Here is a 15491-nt window from a genome sequence, read left to right as displayed (position 1 = left end):
AGGAAACCTGACCATTAGCTCATGTCATCTAAGTGTGATATTGAGGAAATAAGGCTAGGTTCAATTGGTTTTGAAAAGTTATAGGAGCAGTTAACCCATGATATGGGACAGATAGAGAGTGAGCAGCAGTAATAGGGTGCAAGCCAGTAGCTAGGGTGGGTGATGATACAATGCTAAATTGTTGCCTGGAATTGATGTTTTGAATGGTCCCCAAAGGGGGAATGGAAGTGGACGACACATTCTGGAGCTGGGTAAATGGAATTTGAGTTGTATTTGGAATTTTGGAGTTTGGGGAACTAAAATTTTGGGTAGTAACTGGATTTCACACACAAATCGTATGGCCCATCGGTGGGTGAGTGCATATCAGCTTGATTCACTACTGTTGAACTCGCTTCCTTGCCCTTACCGGAGTTGTAACCCGCCGAAAGTGTTTCTTTTAGTTCACGAAAAGCCTTTTCATTCGCGGATTCTAGATGGTTCTGCCGGAGATTAAAGTTGGCCACCTCAATTGCCACTCGATCCAGTCGATTTAACACCTCTTTGATTTCACCAGACATTATGAATCCTCCATAGAGCCGAAAAGTGCTCTAATACCACTGATGTAACTTGAGAATAACAAACAAAAATTAAAAGAATTAAGGAACTAAGATGAGGAGAGAGCAGAATTCATCTTCTATATATTTCCAAATGATCTTTCGATTACGTCTGCTTCCGATTCTGTTATTCCGTTAGCCTTAGTTAGTCGTTTAGTCAAAGCCAATCTGATACATATATCTCCTTACTAGGAAGATGGACTCGAAAGTAAAGTGATAAAACTAATGGACTTAACTGTAAATGAGTAAATGACCAAACTGTTAAACTCCTTAATTCTATAACAAACTTAACCACTTAGTCTTTACTACTAATAAAGCCTAACGTACTACTTCCCGTAGCTATGCACAACTCAGATCATATTAGTAATATAATCGTAAAAGTAATCTAAATATAACATTATTTCTATGTAAAGGGATCAAAAATACATATCTTTATATATTTACTATTAAATATGCTCAGTGAATATCACGAAAAATAAAAATAGAGTTTACCACCAAACGAGCGATAAAACAATGTCATTATTTCTTCTCAAATGTGACTCGAACACTTCACTCGTAGTTTGAAGGTAATGGAGTAAGGATTACTACTAAATTAAGCATGTTTAACAGGCCGGTTTGACCCCCGGACGGGTAGTTAGGGGGTCGGGTAGGCTGGGTTTGGGGGGTTGGTCCGTATAAAAAGAATTCGGTTAACCGGACCGGTCAAATCCGGTCAAGAAAAATCACTGTTAGCCGGCCCGGTTCAACAATGATTTTCTTTTTTTTCTTTTTTTTAAAAAAAAAATTCGTTTGACCGTTGGTAACGGTCAACTTCCAATTTTACAGTTGCCCAACGGATATTTTGCAAGAATAGCCCTTTTTGGGCAATTATTTTAAAAAATAACACATTTTGTAATTACTAATTTAGCATTTTGAAAAACTATAAATACACTCCTCCCCCTCTTCTTCATTTCTCCAGTCATCTCTCATTTCTCAAACTCAAATTCTTAATTCAAGTTAAATCATGCCCCGTGATTCTAGAGTGCGCTCATATGTTTGTGAACACTTTGAGGTAATTGAAGAAAATGATGAAGTTCACAGAGTAAAGTGCAAGAACTATGGTCGAGTCTTAAATCTTGTGGGAGGGCACATGATGTTTAAGGAGGCATATGAAAAGTTGTCTTGAGCGTCCTCCAAAAATTCGTATTTAAGATTTTAAGTTGATTTGAGACAATTTCTGTTATTTTAAAATTATTTGACGTATTATGCTTAATGTTTTAGTTTGTTAGATTAATTTATAGTATTATTATGTAATGAAAATTTGAAATGAAACTATGAAAACTTTTGAATTTATCACTCCAAAAGATGGCCAAGAAGGTCATATTGATTATGAAGAACTTACTAAGGCAATGCAAACCCTTTGAAGTTCTAGATTTATATTTAATAATTAAACTTTGAATTTTTTTTTTTATTAATTTAATTATTATTAAATGTAAACTTTAATTTGCAAGTTTGATGAAATATTTAATGTATTCTATTATTTAATACAAAAATTTAATAATAAAGTTTTCATTGTATTCTATTATCTTAAATTCTTAATGAAATATTCAAATATATGAATTTTAAAGTCTTTGCATCCTTTATTCAGACACTCTTTTTATAAGATTATTTTTTTGTTTTATATTTTTACTTTAGTTATACAAAATGCAAAAAAAAAAAAATACACAAAAATCGGCTCGGTCCGGCCCCTTAGGCGCGGAACCGTTCCGGTTCATTTTTTGACCGGATGGGACTGGACCCGTTAAGTCCGGTTCGTAAAACTCGAAACCCGGCCCAGGTCACTTATTTATCGGCCTGGCCCACCCGTTTGTCACCTTTAAACTAAATCATCCTCGTTGCCATGGACAAAAAGTATGGGACCAAAGTGGGAAGTGACAAGGGTTTCTTTTTAACATTTTGAGAAATTAGAGGGCACAATTATAAATTTTGCTTAGAAGGCTGACTCTGGTCAAAATAGATGGGCAAGCAACAACTTACCACTCAGTAAAAATCTGAAAAGAAGATATTACTTTGACTAAAATGGTCCCTTAAGTTTGAGGATGTTAAAATAGTGGTTATATTAGACTATTATTAAACAGTTTTCATCACTTATATATAGCTCTATCCAAAAGCTCGCATTATATGCACAACCGGCAGTGGTTTTGGGAGCTCTGGCTGGATTTAGCTGGTTATCGATCGGTTCAGTTCAGGCACAATATTAGCAGGCTTGTTCCTCCTCCCTGTCCTTTCTTCTTTGATTTTGCAAATTTAATTCGTATTGAGGCTTAGAAATTGGTAGCAATTAGATTAATTTTGTATTTTGAATATAGACCGAGATTAAGGGAAGTAGATGAGCCTGTATCAGGAATTTATAGCCTTTTTTGGCCAAGCTTCTCCAATACCAAAATACTTTTTCTTTTATTTTTCAAAGTTGATTTGTTTGGCCGAGTTTCTAGAAAAAAAAAATATTTTTGATTATAAGCAAACATTTTTTGAGAAATAGAAAAAAATAGCTCTCGCCAACAACTTTTAGAAAAGCGCTTTTGAGAAAAATATAGAAGTAGTTTCTAAAAGTATGATCAAACACTAATTGTTGTTGTTTATTAGCCAAACGCAAAGTGTTTTTCACCGAAAAAGTACTCTTTTTTAAAGCACCTTAAGAAAAAAAAAAAAACTTTTCAAGATAAGCTAATTTTAGAAGTTTGGCCAAGCATGACTATTAATCTGCTGGAATTTGTACTTATCCAAAATAGAACTAATTTGGCAATGTATCATGGGAAAATGTTTATTTGATGCCAAATGAGTTGAAGGCTTATTATCCTCACAGTTTTAGTTCAACAATCAACGGAACAACTCGGGACCTGGTATTTAAGTGGAGAAAAATAGAGTGACTGGTTCATTATCTAGCGAGTCTCAAAACAAGAAACAACAAATTTCTCGATTATAAAAACAAAGAGTTAAAAGTCTGTTGAAATAAATGAACTCTTCAGTAGCTTATCAATGGCATGATAATCATGTGCCATCAATTAAAATAAATCATTGTGGAAAAAAGAAAGAGAGAAAACTTACCATTCACTGTTTCATTTCTTAGTTCAAACAGAGCATAATAAAAGTTATGTAGACAAGGGAAAAGTGAGTCTCGTGTTACTTTTCATGGTAAGTGAAATGTATGAAGTTCCAAACGGTGGATATTGATCTGGACATCAACTTAGGAAGGAGAAGATACTTCATTTTTAGTTGTACAGCAATAATGTTTATTCATGGCTGGTAGCTTTGTCAGTATACAATTCAAGACAATCTTAAGTAACTCTCATAATTTAAAAGTCTTGATATAGATAAATCTAAACTATATTTAGAGATTGGACGTGATCTGCTGCTCATATACTGAAATCCTAAACAACGTCTTACCTCGAAGTTTCACTATTTCTTTTAACGTTCACATTACTCTTGTTCATAATTGAGGTGATACTGATCTAGCTAATTTTCATGAACCAGAAAATTGCCAACTTGTTGAACTCCTCTTATCATTAAAATCTATGTTTGTACTTGGGCATAAAAGTTGTTGAATTCCCATTATGTATTGAAATGACCTTTGATCTTCAATGAACCAGAAAATTCCCAACTTGTTGAACTCTTCTTATCCTTAAAATTTATGTTCCTACTTGTACATAAAAGTTATTGGATTCCCACTATGTATTAGAATGACCTTTCGAATTGTTTGGTTTAAGAAACAATTCGACGTGGAAATCGCCCCATATAATCGGTATGCAGTGAGGTAATATAATTTTATCACTGCTTTGTTATATGTCCAACATTGTGAGACAATCATTCTGCCAAAAGTCTGGGTTTAAATTCTGCATGGTCTTTTCTCAATCTTTTCTTGATATTTCAATTAATACATGTAAAGAGTGTCAAGGCAACAATTGCACCCAAGGGTGTCACTTAGTGGTCAATGAAGTGGGATGAAATTCATGAAAGGCTATGGTGCAAATTGCAGTTGAGGAAAAACACTAGGTGATTCTTCTCATCGTTAAGCCTTGGCAGGCAAAGTTACACGGTATATGTGCAGGTGGGAGTAGGGTCGGCTCAACAGATCTTGTGGCATAAGGCGAAACCATATTCAGAGGCCCTTAAATGTATTTTATAAAATATTTACGCTAACAACAAAATTTACTTTTTAAATAACAAATAAATCATTTAAGACAAAAAAACGAATTTCAAAAAAAATTAGGAAAAAGAGCACAAAAAATAAAACGGTGGACTATCGAATATTGAGATCCAAAACTAAGTGAAAATTTTGATTCGGCTATCATCACAAACAAGAAAAAAATAAAATAAACGTACATAACGTAATAACTTAAGTTTTGAGTATTGACGGTGTAAAAAATATTTACTCCATCTGATCAATTTAAACGGTGATTGTGTTCATTCTATTAAGTAGCACTTATTGGTGAATATCTAAAATAAATTGCAAATAACCTAATATAGTATGTCGAATTACACTAAAAGAAAATTGGTGCATGGGTGCTTTTGTGTTCATGTTGTTTCAGAGAACATTATAAAAGAAATTTATTATGTTGTCGATATACATAACTTAATTCCTATATATAAAAGATAAAATTAAAATTGAAGAGTGAAGCAAATATACTAATTAATGAGCGAAGAAAATTTCATAATTTATAAATTTATTGTATAAAATAACCTCAATCAAGTAACAAAAAATATACTGTAACACTTTTCTTTATTCTAATTATTTATATAAATTATATAGTATATAATAGTAACAATAATAATAAGAATTTAAAATAAATTTGGGGGCCTTCAAAATTTGGGGGCCTAAGGCAATGGCCTCACCCTAAAGCCTTAGAACCGCCCCTGGGTGGGAGGTATCATGTCCTTGGTGAAATAGTCGAGGCGCGTAAACTGTCCCAAACACCGTTGTTAACTAAAACAAATAGGTGTTGGTGAAGAATGTGATTTCTGTTTGAGTAAAACTCTAATTTACGTGTTCTCTGCATTTGAACATGTTGGCAAATGCCAATATATTCCTCAGTCAGGAGAAGAGTTTGCTTGTCATATGACACCTGCTAACAAGTTTTAATATCTTCTATCTGTAGTGTATATTATTCTTCATATCAAAGTCAAACATACATAATGAAAGTCAAACTGGTGACATTTCAATCCAACTTGGATGTCATAGAGCTTATATCCTGATAAGTGCATTTGAAGATGCATATTTCAATTCGGGTATAAAGGTTTAAGTTTAATGATATGCGCTCTTCTATTACATCTGGATGACATTTCATTCACACCCCTTCCACACTTTATCTTGTAGTAATTTGTTATTTCAAAACTTAAATTACACAGAATTAGGTTTATGTGCTTGTTACAATCTTCCTAATAGGTCGCATGACTCTGCTTCCGTTTTTTGGTCTCAAAAAATTGTTAAGTTTCAATAACCAGTATCTAACAAGTACTTCTGGTACTTATGCCAAGTGACATTTTAGGAATGCTAAATAACATTCAACTTCATTCTCTAATTTCCAGCCTTTATCCAATACCCTTTTTAGCCAAGCTTCCTTTGAAATCTGATAAATATCCAGTGAAATTTTCACCAGAAAGGTTCATTTGGCAAAATAGCAACTTGGGCAGTTTATATAGTCTGAATGCAAAGTAACCATATGGACTTGGGTGGTAAAGCAAATAGTATCCCTTAAGAAATTGTTTGGTGATATTCCATGCTTTTATCATTATTTAGCAGTCTGATTAATATTGCATAATCTGCATAGCAGGCGCTACTACTTATAGTTGAAGGATTGTTCTACTCTCTACGTGTGTGCGTTTGTTTTGTTTTGGGGTGGGGTGGGGGGGAGCGGGGAGCAACATTGGTAGCTTTTCCAGGGAGAGAAATTTTGTATTGAAATCAAGAAATTGTAGTACTTAGTATACATTATTCACCAAAATGGTTATGTCCAGATCTTGGCAATGACCATGAGCAAATTAAGAAAGACATTGCCAAACACAGGAGTTTGGCAATGTTGATGCTGACAATAAACTCCCTAACGGCACAGTTTCATGAAACAAATCTGACAAGTAATTCCCTATATTATCAGGAGAAAATCTTACTAAGACCTCCAAATTCTTTTCCCCACTCAATACTATCATATAGTAATCATAGAAATCTCGATAAGCAGGTACTAGTTTTCTTGCTATTGACACTTTGATCTCGTCTCGTAGCTTTCCATCTGGAACCACCCAAGATTTTTGTTTCTGGTATGATTCGTCAAAAGCTGTGTTGAATTTTCTGAAATGTTCCTTTATTATATCAGGGGAAACTGATGGATCCAAACTTTCAGGCAGGCACAAAAACACCTTATTCCAAGCCACATTTTCGTAGTTTGTTGCATATAGTTTTTCCTTTCTCTCAAGCTTTGATATCCAATCATCTCCTAGAAGACACTTGAGTACACTTGTACGAACCTTCTCGATAACGAATTGGAGATTGTTAGCTAGGAAAAGATAGGATAAAGCGACGTCATTATAAAGCTTAGCTTTGCTGTCGAGCTTGCAAAGGAGGACAAGGATGATCCAAGCAAGTCTAGCAGATACTGCTGAAGTTGGCGTCTCGTTGGCTGATGGACTGTCGAAGTAAGATTCAGGAAATGGCGATTGTGCTGCGGGGGCAGAGTCACAAATTATATCAGAGAGGACTCCGCTGTAGTTGGCCAGTGAACATACATAATCTAAAACAGAATTGGTCAATGGATGAATCCCACCACCAGGAATTGGTGTTCTTAAGGAATTCTTCTGGATCGACGACTCAAAATCAGAGAGAGTTGTTTGGATTGAGGCCTTAAGTTTGTGAAGGGTGGATAGGGCTTGCACTTTGACTGCTGAGATTGATTCATACGAAAAGATTGATTCAATCTCAGGCAAGAGTTCTGAGATTTTTTCATGCAAGTCCATTAAAAAGAAAATATTTTCAGGTGATTTCTTGGATTTTGCAATAACCTCTGGAAATCTAAACAGATTGATTCCACCTTCTTTTGCTATATCAGTGAAACATGTTTCTCTGATTGTGTTGGAGGCTGAGAACACATGATCACACAGAAACCTCTCTCCATAGAAGAATGTTTTCACTGCAACTTCCACTGCATTTATCCAGTGCTTGACTTGATGCTCAAGAGCATCTGAATTCTTCCCGTTAATATAAGCCGAGCTACGTGATTCAATCCCAAGACGATAGAGGCCTCCGTCCACGATTGACTTTCTTATAATTTTGTAGATCTTCACACACTCTTTTGCATAACCAGAACCAACCATACAATCTGCAATCAGGTTGAGATCAGACATAGCTAGTACAGAAAGCCGTTCAACCTCGGATATGGATTCAACAACTGCCTGAATCTCATTTTCAGAGCCAGTTTCATCTTCTTGTGAATCAACTGCAATTGATTGTGATAAGTGTGAGGATTGACTAGACTTAGATACTGATTCTGGATCTAAATGCTCCTTGTTTGTTGACAAAATTTGATAGAATTCTTTCTCAAGTCTTTTCATGGCTGTTTGCATCAAGTTATGTGCTAGCACAAGCTTGTTAGAAGTTGAATGCTCCATAACAAGAAAGTGCATAGCTCTTTTTAAGTCTTTGACACATTGAATGAATTCTTTGGCTTCTTTTCTGTCTTCTTGAAAAAGTGAACAGAATTTCTCAAAGGAGGATTCTTTGGGATCCCATCTTTTGATAATGGTCTCAGCGTTATCGATGTTTTCCTCCATGATTGATTGGGAGAGTGTGTGTGAAGGTGTTGGAGGAGGTAAATGACTGGAAAATGTAGAAAGGGATGAATTTGTTTTGGTGAAAGAGAAGAGGCTTTTCTTGGCTCGCCTTGGCGTCGATGGTGACGATGCTTCTCTCTTAGAGATGTCAAGAATTGCCATTTTGATGAATTTTACAGAATGTAGCAAAGATAGGAATGTGAATATTTGAGCTATGGATAACAGTTATGTTAGGAAGTTTGTTTAAATAGAAAAGGAAAGAGCTGCGGTTCCTAATTGAGCAAAGGTGAAAGTTGACTTTGTGCACTCATTGGACTTGATAGAGACTGAATTTCTTGAAACTTTTGAGGTAAAAGAGGGCCATAGCTGAATTTGTTGACAATTGCATATATTTAGGAGATGTATTTAGTTCTTGTTTGAACTGAGATTGTGTTGACAAAACTCCACCAAAAATATTAAAATAAATGTCAGACCTTTGAGATGAGGGATGTGTTGGCATTGGTTTGACTGGTCATCCCAATATATGGTTACAAACCAATTCTATAGTCTATGATCCATCTTAAAATAGAATTAAAAAAATGGGTAGCTTGGTGCAAAAGCTCTCACTATGTGCGTTGTTTGGAAAAGAGTCAGACCATATTGAGTCTATTGTGTATTACCTTGTATTTTTTTCAAAAGATTGTTTTCACGGTTTGAACCTGTGACTTCCTGATAACTAGTGGTAGCTTTTTATGTTGCACGAAAGCTCCCCTGCAAGCTGCGACCAGTTTTCTAAGGTATTGGAAATACATATTTAGGCTCAAGGAATCACTATGGCGTGTTTGTCTGGCCAAGTAATTACTTGGTCAGCATGAAATTGGGTGTAATTGAAGAGGTGTAATTACACTCTACAATTCTCAAGGGGAGATGAGAATTGGTCTTAATTACACTGTGTAATTACAAGATTATTTTTTAGTTTCTTTCCTTTTTGTTTTTATTTTAATTTATTTTCTTTATAACTTTTTATTATTTCCATTATTTTTTTATTTTTGCTTTTAAATTTTAAAATATATTTTTCTTTGTGTGTTATTTATCTTTTGTTTCTCTACCTTTACTTCTTGTGATTACATGTAATTGCTCGTATATTTTATTTCTTATTTGTTTTATTTTCTTCATTTAGCGTAACTTTGTTATAATTCTAGTTTTTGAAACTATACCTAATATTAGAAATATTGAGTCGTTAACAAATTTGGCATATAATGAGTGATGTCATTAGAGTAGAATTTTGTTGTTGGATGAGGTTATAAAGTTATTATGTTTTCTAGTCTTAAGATGTATTGGAACTTAGTTTTATTATGTTGGAATTTGACATATGTTAAAATTATTTTTTGATTTTGAAATTGTGTTATATTTATGGGTCCAATTTACTTGTTTTAGTAGTATTGGCTTGTTATTTCACATTGCATGTTGTTCATTTTTTAGTTAGAATTGATAGATTAGTTTTGTCAAACATTTGAATAATGTTATAATATTTATAAATATTAATTTATTTTATCAAACATCTATTCCACGACGTTCTTACAAAACGTATATTTTTAGTTTTTATAATTAATTAAACTAAATATTATTAATTTGAAAAATATATATCAATTATTTTTATAATATTAGTTATAAATATATGATTACTAATTAATGTATATTCAAGAAAAAAATATGCATCTTAAATACCAAATCTAATACATTTATACTTATAAAAAATAATAATTTATAGGCATTAATTTATTCTATTAACTTTTAAGTTTTGATAATTACTTCGTTTACAATTTAATCTAACCGTGTAGTTACACTTGTGCAACCAAACAGTACGGTTGTAATTACATTGTAATTACGTTATAACAAACAAACATGATGTCGTAATTATAATTTAATTACAACCCTAGTAATTACTTCAATTATACACGGTGACTTTCTAAACAAACTCTAAAAGACGGTGTCTGGGGAAGGGCCGTACCCAAGCCATTTCTTACCTGCCAAGCCACCTCTCTTTCCTCATTAGATGCTTCTGCGTTTTTTCATAGAAATATTTGTACAAATCCCTATTGTCATGAATTAAAAAGAAAAGAATGGAATTTCTGCAGTTTATATTATTTTTTATTTTCCCATTTTACAAGGTAATGTATTAGTTTGACTAAGGAAACAACTTGACGAGGTTGCCAGTATGGTTTTTCCAGTTGCGATCATTTTATCATGGCCACACATATTATTTTTCAGTTGAAAATATTTGTTTTCTAGAAAATCAGCTCGTATTTCTCCTTACTTTAAATTTCCATCGCTTTTCTTAAATAGCATATATTCATGTTTGAATGAATAGTCCACGTTGACTAACAAGTTTATATGAAGTATAAGTGCAACCTTAACGATCAAAAGACTTTCACTTTATCAAAAGGACTTCCAATGGGAAATTACAGTCAAATTGCTCCTTCTGTTAGAGGTGTATTTTGCTAGCCAATAATTTCAAATGTTGAAATTTATTTCAAGGAAAAGATAATTTCATGATATGTAATACAGCAGAATTAAACAAGTTCATTTTCTTTTCCATTTCAGTAATGAGTAGGTAATCTCCGAATACTTGGTTTTTATGTTTGAGCAACAATACCTTACTCGTGCATTTTTAAACTTGATTATCCAATTATAACATTTCTCATTATATTTATTTTAAGCATACGTTTCAAGGCAAGTATTTGTTTTTTTTCTCCCTCAAAATGGAATTTCTTTTTACTTGTGCAAATGTTTGATTGCATTATTTTAATGAGTAATCACATGGATACGTGTAATCATGTCTACGTCAACTTGGTTGAACAAACTAATTTGTGCTATTTATCAAGTAAAAATAGCACGAGTTAGTTCACTAAAAGTAGGTCACATCTAATCCCTATTATTGCTGTAATATAATACGTATGTTAGACTAAATGTTTTTGACCAATTCAATTAATGCTTGAATAATGCTAGGCATAAAATAAAAGAAAATCTTATGTGAGGATTGCACGTATAATGCAGAATCAGTTGACTGCATGTCTGTCATAATCTCAGATCTCAAAACCTTTTTTCTTTTTTATTATGGTACTAAAAAAGTTTTTTCCCCTCATTAATCGGCTCAAGTCTACGACTAAGGTATGACAAACAGATTTGATGTGTTGAAGCTTTTGCATTGTGTAAACCATATTTACAAGATATTCAATCTCAACTTGGTATGCAATAGCATTATCCCTCATTCCCTATTGATCAACGAGGCACTTAATTACTTGAGACAAAAAAAAGGCACGAACAATAGGCATTTTTTCCAACATCAATAGCAGAATCCACGTCAAACCATGTTTCTTCACAGCTTGTACATACGAATATTTTTTCATCAACTGAGAAACACCAAGTACAAGTTGGGGCACGTTGGGGCACATTTCAAAAACTTCTCACCGCTCTACTCTTCACCATTTACGTCTATTGTCCACGACAAATTCAAACTCGTGACATGCATTTAACACGCGCATCAGGAAATCTTAAAAGGACAAAATGCAAGTGCGAGATCAACTTGCGGACTGCAATGTGATCAAGCAATCATTTATCCAATTAAGTGTGAATAAGCTTTAAAACCCTTTAGATCAAAGATAACAGGGTGCTCAACATAAAATAAGAATAAACTTGAAACTTGGAACGAACTAAGCTCCATATCAGTCATGTGTTGTCACAAGCGCCAAACGAAATAAAGCTAAACAAAATTTGCCATATCACCAATATATTCTGATTCAAAACACAAAAGGCTCTGCCAAAGTAGATCCTATCCTACACCTTGATGGCATACTTTCGGATGGGGAAGTACATCTCCTTCTTCTTCTCTCTCTCAGTCTTCAATGACACCTGTACGGATAAAGAACATGAATTAACACCATTAGTTGTTAAAGAACTAAAAATATTGCTGACAGGATTGAAGAAAACTGCCACGTCATTTAACATCAAAACCCCCTTACATTACTGAGTTAGAAAACAAAACCACTGGTAACCCGCATTTATAAGCAAATCCAAAACTTGTATAGTTAGAAATACTTGAAAAAATGTTTTAAGCAATAGTAGCAAAGAAAAATTACTTAACTCGCCAACTACCAATTGCGTCATTCTTTCTAGGATAGAAGAAGAATAGCATTTAAAACCAAGAGTAGCATATTGCATTGCCAAATTAGGAGCCCACAAGCTCACTAGTGCAAACTGCAAAGTGCATAAACACCAAATGAAGGATAAAATCAAGGATACCTGGTGCTTGGTCAAACGTTTGCGGATGGCCCTAGTTTTCTTAGGGCGCAGGTCAAGAGGTAGGTACTTCTTGTTCTTGTAAGCTTCCCGAAGAGCAGTTTTTTGCTTCTGCGAAATTACAGTCAGAACCTGTGCGATCGACAACCTTACCACCTTGCTGCATCCACACAATCATTAAGATAATCAGGTCAATGTCAAAAGTATAAACAAAGTCATACAACACATAATAGCTGACACATTTGCATTTGTCTTTTCAAGATTCATTCTATTGCTTGGTCACCAAACTAAGAAAGACACCACCAACTAAGGTTTTCCTGCGTGCCGTGAGAATAATCAACAATAAGCCAATACTAAGTCTTACTCATATATGAACAAGATAACTCTCTCATATCACAAGCCATTAATAGCATACTAATTGTTCCACTTTTGTATTGGAAAGTAGTTAGTAATGCTTCCGGGCCCTTGCATTTCTCTTTTTAGCATAGATTCTACTAAGACACCTCCAACGAAGTTTTCCTTGGGTGCTGTGACAATAAATATCGCTACTTAGTCTTGGTCCGATATGGACAAGACAAGGTTCCATTATTGCAAGCCATTAATAGCATACTAATTGCTTCACATTTGTATTAGTAGGTCTTTAGTGACGCATACATAAAATAATTCTTGAGAAATAATCATACAAAAATAATTTTTTGAATCAAATGACATAGACAATATTAATAGCAAAAAAAGTGGATACTGTAATATATTGCGACAGATCCTAAACAGAAAGAGTTTCATATAAAGGTCAATATAAGACATTAATGCACTAGAAGTTTACTTATGTAGGCTCAGAGGCGGGACTATGATTTGAACCTTATGGGTTCAGAATTGTAATCTTTTTAAGTTAGTGGGTTCTAAATTAATAAATTATACATTTTCAATGAATTTCTTATGACAAATACATGGTTTGAACAAAAGCTATTGGGTTCGGCCAAACCCCCATCCCGTACTCTACCTCCGCCCCTGTGTATGCTTATGCAATCACATGTATCACTTGCAATACACACATCTCAAGCAAAATCATACCAACTCCGAACAAATATTCCAATCAACCACATAAAAAAAGAAAGGCAGTGCATACATTTTGGAGAGCTTGTTAGGAGCACCACCGGTGACCTTAGCAACACGAAGTAGGGCAAGCTCGGCCTTCAGATCCTTCAACTGAGCCAGTAGCTCAGTCTTTGTCTTGTTCCTCAGCTCATGAACCTTGATTCTTGCTGCATTTTCATCAATCACATAATCAGCCAAAGTGATATCAGCCTTATGAATAAAATCAATCAATCAATCAATCAACTACGCGTCAATTCCAAATCAATTAAAATATCGACTATATGAATCCTAGGTATAAATTTCGCTCTATTCATATTCATCAAAGTTAAAACTATTTTATACGTAAAAATCACACAAAATCAACCAAACAATCAATTATACCTCAATTGCGAACTATTATGATATACTATATGAATCATCTGACGCTCAATTTATCATTGAAGATATCATAGTTAGAATATTATTATGTGTAAGAAATCACTAAAATTTGGAGAAAAATTATCAGAAAACATTGAAAATGGATTCAAATTGCGAATTTAGAGTAGATTGAGCATACGCACCCATTGCTGCTACTGGAAGCTGTTTTTGGTGCAGAGGCTGCTCCTAGATTCTGAAACCCTAATTGGAAAACGGAGGGAATTAGGGATTTATTATATACTGGGCTCTTACTTAGGTTCTCTTTTGGGCTGGACTTGACTAATATCAGTTTTATTGCTGTAGTACTAGCCCATTTAGTTCAATTTTGGGGTTAGCCCATTCTTAGTTTCGTTGCACGGCCCTGTTGTCGCGCTAATTGCACAAATAGCCATTTTAGGACCCTATTATTTAATGAATAGTCTAAATTTATAAAATTTTAAATTTAAGCCGCTTTAGAATCAAATTTAATCATACGAATATCACGTTGAAAATTAACATGTGATCTGAAGCTGGAATCCGTCAAAGCTTAACTTAATGTCTGAATTTAAATGAAGTTCAAATTCAGACCTTAGTCTTCTCTCTTACAATTAATTGTCTTGTGGGTAGGCAGCGGAGATATTGCCCATTTGCCCATAGAAAGGTTATAAAAAAGTAATCTTATAAAAATGTCCAAAATAAGTACAAATTTATCAACCTCTAATCATTAATCACATGCTTACCAAAAATAGTCAAGCACATATAAAAATTAAAAACCTAGATAAATAAGGATTCTTTCTTTCCAAGAATTACACGCAAAGATCTCCTTTCATATTTTAACCGTGGCCAACAACATTAGATACAAGATAAAAAAAAAAATTATGGATGAGATTGCAAAGATGAAACACAAAGAAAAAAAATATACAATATAAAAAACTAGGCAAAAAGGGACATTTTTCAATGGATATGATTGAAATTCATTGAAAACATATAGATGGGTCAATATACAAACTTTGAGGGAGATTGGAGGTGATTTGGACTAGTTTTGAGTCAAAATTTGTGGTTAAAATCGAGTTTAAAACTTCCTCTACGACGTCACATACATATTTAATACAAAAGTGATACAAAAAAGATATACGGAGATACACAGTGAAATATACATATCATCTTCTTCCATGTTCATCTTGTCATTCTTATGTACTTCAAATTTCGCTCAAATTTCAATCCAAACTATCTAAAATCTCCACTAAATCGTCCAAAATTGAGATTCACACTCCTATTTACCCAATTTATTCCAACAATACTCACTCGGAATAAATTTTAATTTCGAAAATC

The 15491-nt window shown here is 33.7% G+C and overlaps 2 protein-coding genes across 2 annotated transcripts; both read right to left on the bottom strand.

Moving 5' to 3' along the window:
• Nucleotides 1-6323: 6323 nt before the first annotated feature.
• Nucleotides 6324-8642, bottom strand: LOC104096331 (exocyst complex component EXO70H1-like). The gene has a single exon (XM_009602691.4). The coding sequence runs from the start codon at nucleotides 8550-8552 to the stop codon at nucleotides 6612-6614; it is 1941 nt and encodes a 646-aa protein (XP_009600986.1). The 5' UTR covers nucleotides 8553-8642; the 3' UTR covers nucleotides 6324-6611.
• Nucleotides 8643-12025: 3383 nt separating this feature from the next.
• LOC104096332 (large ribosomal subunit protein uL29-like) lies at nucleotides 12026-14457 on the bottom strand. Its single transcript, XM_009602693.4, has 4 exons — nucleotides 14324-14457; nucleotides 13795-13930; nucleotides 12672-12828; nucleotides 12026-12281 (listed from the first exon to the last, which is right to left on the bottom strand). Exons 1-4 carry the CDS (start codon nucleotides 14325-14327, stop codon nucleotides 12207-12209), a joined length of 372 nt encoding a protein of 123 aa, XP_009600988.1. The 5' UTR covers nucleotides 14328-14457; the 3' UTR covers nucleotides 12026-12206.
• Between the last annotated feature and the right edge of the window lie 1034 nt (nucleotides 14458-15491).

The sequence above is a fragment of the Nicotiana tomentosiformis genome, chromosome 5 (genome assembly GCF_000390325.3).
Source record: "Nicotiana tomentosiformis chromosome 5, ASM39032v3, whole genome shotgun sequence".
Classification (NCBI taxonomy): domain Eukaryota; kingdom Viridiplantae; phylum Streptophyta; class Magnoliopsida; order Solanales; family Solanaceae; genus Nicotiana; species Nicotiana tomentosiformis.
This window is presented reverse-complemented; position numbering and strand designations above follow the sequence as displayed.

What these genes read in the sequence shown, in the direction of transcription:
- LOC104096331 (XM_009602691.4), bottom strand. Translation starts at nt 8,552, where the DNA reads ATGGCAATTCTTGACATCTCTAAGAGAGAAGCATCGTCACCATCGACG.
- LOC104096332 (XM_009602693.4), bottom strand. An exon ending in CCTAACAAGCTCTCCAAAAT is followed by an intron (nt 12,829 to 13,794) that starts GTATGCACTGCC and finishes GTGTGGATGCAG; the next exon opens with CAAGGTGGTAAGGTTGTCGA. An exon ending in AACGTTTGACCAAGCACCAG is followed by an intron (nt 12,282 to 12,671) that starts GTATCCTTGATT and finishes TTATCCGTACAG; the next exon opens with GTGTCATTGAAGACTGAGAG.